Source organism: Hipposideros armiger, unplaced genomic scaffold (assembly GCF_001890085.2).
Source record: "Hipposideros armiger isolate ML-2016 unplaced genomic scaffold, ASM189008v1 scaffold_1779, whole genome shotgun sequence".
NCBI classification, from domain to species: Eukaryota; Metazoa; Chordata; class Mammalia; order Chiroptera; family Hipposideridae; genus Hipposideros; species Hipposideros armiger.
The window spans coordinates 33,587-39,951 of record NW_017733129.1 but is presented as its reverse complement, the minus strand read 5'-3'; the positions used below and the strand labels follow the sequence as shown (position 1 = coordinate 39,951).

Genomic DNA, 6,365 nt, shown 5'->3' with positions numbered 1-6,365 from the left:
AACATGTGCTAGAGAAAATTGATGGAAGTGAGCGGGGTAAAAAATAACATCCTGCTAGGCAGTGCCATGTTTGTGCTGCTCACAAAAAAAGAAGTGAAACTTGGTAAACCTGCAAGTTCTGCTTAGTGCCACTCCACAAGGGGGAATGTTTCCAGAAGTATCACACCCTCAAGCACTACTAGGGTATTTGGTATTTCCTGAAAATTTCAGTTCACAAAAATAGTTGTGAATTTGTTATAAATTTTTAAAGAAACACAGTATAAAAGTTGATTTCAATGGTTTAAGCCCCGGGAACATGCATTTAAACAATTTAAATGCCCCATCCTCAATGTGTTAACAGATGGCATCTAACCTTTCAGAAAGGACTTATTTCTAGGTCCCACCTGCCCACTGCTGCCTCCTTCCCTCCCCATATATATCACAACTGCCAGGACCCTATGATTCATTTGTTGTAGACTCCACCCTGCTTTCTGAATGAGAATAAGAGGCAGTCCTAAACAAATCAGGGTATTATATGTGGATAATAGTAGGCAAGTGAGCCAATCTGATTCAATGGCAATAATCATATTGGGATTGTCGTAAATGATCATCACTCTCTATTCCCTGGGAATTCAAGCTGGAAAGAAAGCAGCTTGAATCTTCTGGGGCCCACTATGAAGAGAGCCTGCCAGGAAGAATAGCTAATGCAGAAAGATGCACAGCCAAGACACTGAAACAGAATCCATTCCGATATTGTCTTCTTAGCCACGGTATCCAGTCACACCTGAAGCTGGTTATACCCAAGGACTTTCTAGTAAGCAAACCAATAAAGTCCCTTTATAGCTAACAAATATGAAGGGTGAAAAGACAAGCCAGAGACTGGGAAAAGTTATCTGCAATATACGTATATATAATATACATAATATAATATATATAATATATATTACATGGTATGTAATGTGTATGTTTGTAACTATAGAGATACACGTACATACAATAAAGGACAAGAAAATCCTTCAAATAAAAAGAAAAATGGGTGACATGTTTCAACAGGTGCCCTCATAGAAGATATCCAACTAGCCAACAAGTATGTTAAAAAGTATTCAACATCATTACATATGAGGTAAATACCAAAAACAAGATATTACCATATTCTCTGCTGAACAGCTAAAATTAGAAAGTGCCGGCCAGGTATGTGGAACAACTGGAATTTTCGTGCATTGCTTTTAGGATTATAGATGGAATCAACATTTTTGAAACACTGGAATATCTACCAAAACTAAACATAACGTCTACCCTTTGATTCATTAATCTCATTCCTACATAGTGTAAATCTGCCAAAAGAGCAATTAAAAGGCAAACACATTATGTTGACAAAAGAAGCCAAACACATAACTGTACATACTGTATTTTAAATTTATATAAAGATTAAGAATAAGCAAACACAATAAATTGTAATAAAAGTCAAAATTGTGGTTGCCTCTGTGGAGCAATTATTGAGAAGGCAGATGAAGAAACGTTCTATAGTCCTGGAAGTGCTCTGCTTTATCAGAATGTATACATGCGCAATTTAATCAAGCTGTACACAACATTAGCATACTTCATGCGTATTACAGTATGTTGCCTTAATAAAACAATAAAAAGTGATTAAGGGGAAGTGGTGTAATTATACAGCGATACAGCACTTAATGACTGGGATAGTCTGAGAAATGCATTGTTAGGCCATTTCATCATCATGCAAATATCATAAGTGTCCAGGTGATAGGAATTTTTCAGCTCCATTATAATCTTATGGGATCATCATATCTGCAATCTGTTGTTGACCAAAATGTCCTTATGTGGCACAGGTCTGTACTTTTAGAGATAAGGGGAAAATATAATGGAAGGGAAAAGTGTGGCTAAATGTACCTGAAGCACAAACCAAATAAATTCCATCCTTTCAGATAAAAAAGCAGTAAAATCTTCCATTTGAAGATGTCAAATATAAATTTCTCCATTAAAATGGGATCGCACCTTATCTGATGTTCACCTTAATCATACCTAATCTTCACTGTCCACTTGTTTTGAGATCATAGTGGACTTACATAGATGTATCTTTCCCCTTGAGCAGAGTGACATAATGGGACTGGACTGTGTAGATGACAACAATCCTGCTCCAAATTGGGGCCAACTCTATATAATCAGTTGATGTGCCATAGGGACTGTAATATCAGCAAAATGACAATGCTAGAACAAGCCAGAAAATCTAAGAAGCTGTGTATGGCCATGATGGAGTGTCACCTTGCAGCTGCCGACTCGAATGTTCCTGCGCACTGATCCTTTGAAGTCATAAGGGAGTGTCTTGGAATGCTAAGACCCGAGGGAATAATCTTGGTAAAACTTCCTTATCTAATGGTCTCAGAATGCTGAGTCCATCCATAGGGATCATATGTATGTGTGAAAGCACAACTTGTGTTTGATCACAAGGAGTTTTGGTGAAGTAGTTGCCAGACACATTGAATCAACAAACTGGGTTTAGATATTCAAATTTACCTTTGTGGCAGTTGAGAATAAAAGCTTTGCGCCCACCAGAATTGGGGCTCGGTCCATAGAGACTTGAGATCCCTGGCCCGCAGTAACTCTACATTTGACTCTTATATTTCTTAACTGTCCCTCCTCAAGCTCCCCAGCCCTTGTCACACGGGACGTGCTAATGGAGGAACTTAAAGGTGTCTATGAAGCTGCTTCTTTTAAGGTAACTTAAGTCAAGCATTTAATGTTCCGTTTTGAGTCAGTATTGATTGGTGGGGCCAATATAAGGAAAATGAGTGGGAAACTATAGTCCATCAGGTGCCTATGCATCTGTCTCCCTGTCTCATGGCCCCACTAAAGATAATGAATTCTATCCTCTGCCTTCCAATTCTCATGGAAACTATTTTAGACTCCAACCTGGAACTGCATGAGGAAGTGACTCTGGGAAATGGAGTCCCAGCCATACTCAAATTAACACACAGCCAGTCCAACCTTTACTTCTAGCTTTCTTGTCACAAGGTCTCTTTTTCATCTTAAAACATTGGGTCCAATTTCCAGTCATGAGCAAGAGCAAAGAACAAAGTACAAAAACCAGCATATCAGATGAGACACTATTTTCAAGACCTTTGCACTTAGTAATTTCTGCTGAGATTACTTATTAGACAGGAGAAGCTTTGAATAATAAAAACTGATAACCTCAAAAACTGTAGTTTCTCTTAGTAAAAAAGTGAAAAAAAATTAGGTGAGCAATTTCCAGTATCTGCGGGACTAAATCAAAATGAAATTACCAATTACAAAGAAAATTATAAAAGAAATTACAAATACCAGTGTCCATACCATAATAACTGCATTTAGAGAGCAATGAAAGTTAATCAGAAGCTAAAAAAAAAAAAAAAAGACCACTCCTGCCTGCATATGAAAAAATACACTTTAAGTCCCCCATGGGTCCAAGACTTAGTAATGGAAATAAAATTTACATCAGAACCAAAATATAAAAGCACCTCAAAAGAAAACATGTTAGAACTGAAAGATATTGGAGGGAAATTTATCACCTTAAATATTCATATCAGAAAATAAAAACTGGAAATCAAAGAGCCAACAGTCCACTTCAAGGGTGAGGCACTGATCTTTGCTTCTAGTATGGATTTCTTATGAATTCTGACTTATAAGTGAAAGACTTGAAGGCATTACCACATGGTTTACATACACAGGGTTTCTCTCAGTTGTGAGTTCTCAAGAGTCTTCAAGAAGATGAGGGACAATTTCATACTTTCTTACATTCATAGGATGTCTCCACAGTGTGAGATCTCACACATTGCCTAAGATTTGAAAAGCCTTTCAAATATTCCCATATTTCTTACATTTATATGTTTTCTCTAGTGTGAGTTTTCACATGTCTTCGAAAGTAGGCAGGGCAAACAAAGGCTTTCCCACATTCCTTACATTCATATGGTTTCTCTCCAGTGTGGCTTCTTACATGTCTTCGAAAGGATGAGGGACAACTGAAGGCTTTCCCACATTCTAGACACTCAAATGGTTTCTCTCCAGTGTGCATTCTGGCATGTACAGTAAGGTATGAAGAATGACGAAAGGCTTTCCCACATTCCTTACATTCATAAGGTTTCTCCCCAGTGTGCGTTCTCATGTGGATCCTCAGAGCTGAAGGATAAATAAAAGCTTTTCCACATTTCTTACATTCATAAGGTTTTTCTCCAGTGTGAGTTCTTACATGTACTGTCAGGTGGGAAGAACTAATAAAGGCTTTCCCACATTCCTTACATTCATAGGGCTTCTCTCCACTGTGAGTTCTCAAGTGTTCAGTGAGGGATGAGGAACGACTAAAGGCCTTCCCACATTCCTTACATTCGTACTGGATCTTTCCAGTGTGATCTCTCACATGTGCTCTAAAGGATGAGGGACAACTAAAGGCTTTTCCACATTCCTTACATTCATAGGGTTTCTCTCGACTTTGATTTTTCACATGTGTATTAAGGGAAGTGAGAAGATAGAAGGCTTTTCCACATTCCAGACATTCATAGGGTTTCTCTCCAGTGTGTTTTCTCATATGGATACTCAAAGAGGAGGGACAATTGTAAGCCTTCCCACATTCCTTACATTTATAGGGTTTCTCCCCTGTATGTGTTCTGACATGTACTGTGAGTTTTGAGGACTCACTGAAGGCCTTTCCACACTCTTTACATTCATAAGGCTTCTCTCCAGTATGAATTCTTATATGTATTATAAGGTGAGAGGAAGAACTAAAGGCCTTCCCACATTCCTTACATTCGTATGGCTTATCTCCACTATGAATTCTTTTGTGTTTGGAGAGTGAGGAAGAACAACTGAAGGCCTTCCTACATTCCTTACATTCATAAGGCTTATCTCCACTATGAATTCTTTTGTGTTCTGTGAGGGATGAAGAACAGCTAAAGGTTTTTCCACATTCCTTACATTCATAGTTTGTCTTTCCGGTGTGAATCTTCATATGTGCCCTAAAGAATGAAGAACAACCAAAGGCTTTGGTACATTCCTTACATTCATAGGGTTTCTCTTCAGTGGGAGTTTTCATGTGCTTCTTAAAGCAAGCAAAAAAATAGAAAGCTTTCCCACATTCCTTACACTGATAGGGTTTACTTCCAATGTGAGAGCTGATGTGACTCTTAAGGGATAATTGATCCATGAAGACCTTTTTACACTCATGGCATTCATAGGATTTTACTTCGGTAGTTCTCTTGAGTGTATTAAGATTTGAAATTTGGCCAAATGTTTGTCCACGCTGATTTTCTTCATTATAGTCATAGACATTCTCCACCACACAACTTCTTTTAAAAATAAAAAGCACATTATTAGTAACAAATAAATTTTTACCATTTTCAGTGACTACGTATTTTTTTTTATTCTGTCAAGTTATAAGCTGAAAGTTCTCACACAGCTCTCCACATTAGCCAACATTATCACTGAGTTTTTGACTTTTGGTTTCTGATAATTATTTACAACCAAATTATGTGTCAAACATCGAAGATATCAGTCTCATTTGTGGGGGGAAAATCTTGTGAAAATTCTTTATGACATCATTAATTTTTGACAAAGTTTTATACACGTTTTTTAAAATACTGTGACATTTTAAGATACTCTACGGAAGCACTACTTTCTTTTATATGAATGGCACTCACCTCAAATGTCTCTCGTGGCTTTTGTTCTTATAATCAATACCATGGTATTCCCAGTTTTTGTGTAAAATGGACGACCAGGAATCATTCCTTTTGAATCTTACTATTTTCTGTTCATTGGATATTTTTTCTCCATAAATATCTTGCGAAGTGACTGACTCATTACTTTTAAGTTGAGTCTCAAAACCTAAAACAAAAGGTAAAGGCACCAGTCAGAAAAGGACTTTTGGTAGTGAGGCTATTTCAGGACTTAATTTGGTAATAAGCATAATGATCAAAATGGTAAGCAACTGACTAAGAAATAACTACATGAATATTGAGACTGATGGTTAAATGAATAGGATATAATTAAGAGGACAAAAAAAAAAGGAACTGGATAAAATGTACATGACCAAATACTAACTTACAAAGAGGAAATATAGAAGGTCTTTCCTCAAAACAAGAAAAGTATGAGAGGGGCCGGCCGAGTTGTGCATTGGTTAAGAACTGGTTTGGGACGCCAGAGGGCCCCGGTTCAGATCCCACATATGAGGGCCAGTGACACTGCCCTCTACAGCTAAGATTCTGAACAACAGCTCAACCTGGAGCTGGGCTCCCAAGAGTCGCCAGCGATGGCGTAGGCTGCAGCAGGTTGCCATGGGCTACCATATGTAGCCAGCAGCCAGTGTGAGCGGCCAGCAGCCGCAGTGAGCGGCCGTCCAGAAG

At 38.1% G+C, this 6,365-nt stretch overlaps 1 protein-coding gene across 6 annotated transcripts in view; it reads right to left on the bottom strand.

The window, feature by feature from the left end:
* Nucleotides 1–2,354: 2,354 nt before the first annotated feature.
* Nucleotides 2,355–6,365, bottom strand: part of ZNF699 (zinc finger protein 699) — a 13,783-nt gene continuing 9,772 nt past the window's right edge. For 5 of the 6 annotated variants that reach the window (XM_019634618.1, XM_019634621.1, XM_019634619.1 and 2 more), the window contains exons 5-6: nt 5,664–5,847; nt 2,355–5,312 (exon numbers count right to left, since the gene is read on the bottom strand). In XM_019634618.1, coding sequence (XP_019490163.1) covers nt 3,854–5,312; nt 5,664–5,847 — 1,643 coding nt within the window. In that variant the 3' untranslated portion in view covers nt 2,355–3,853. The remainder of the gene's footprint in view (nt 5,313–5,663; nt 5,848–6,365) is intronic. The other variant, XM_019634623.1, reaches the window with a different exon arrangement.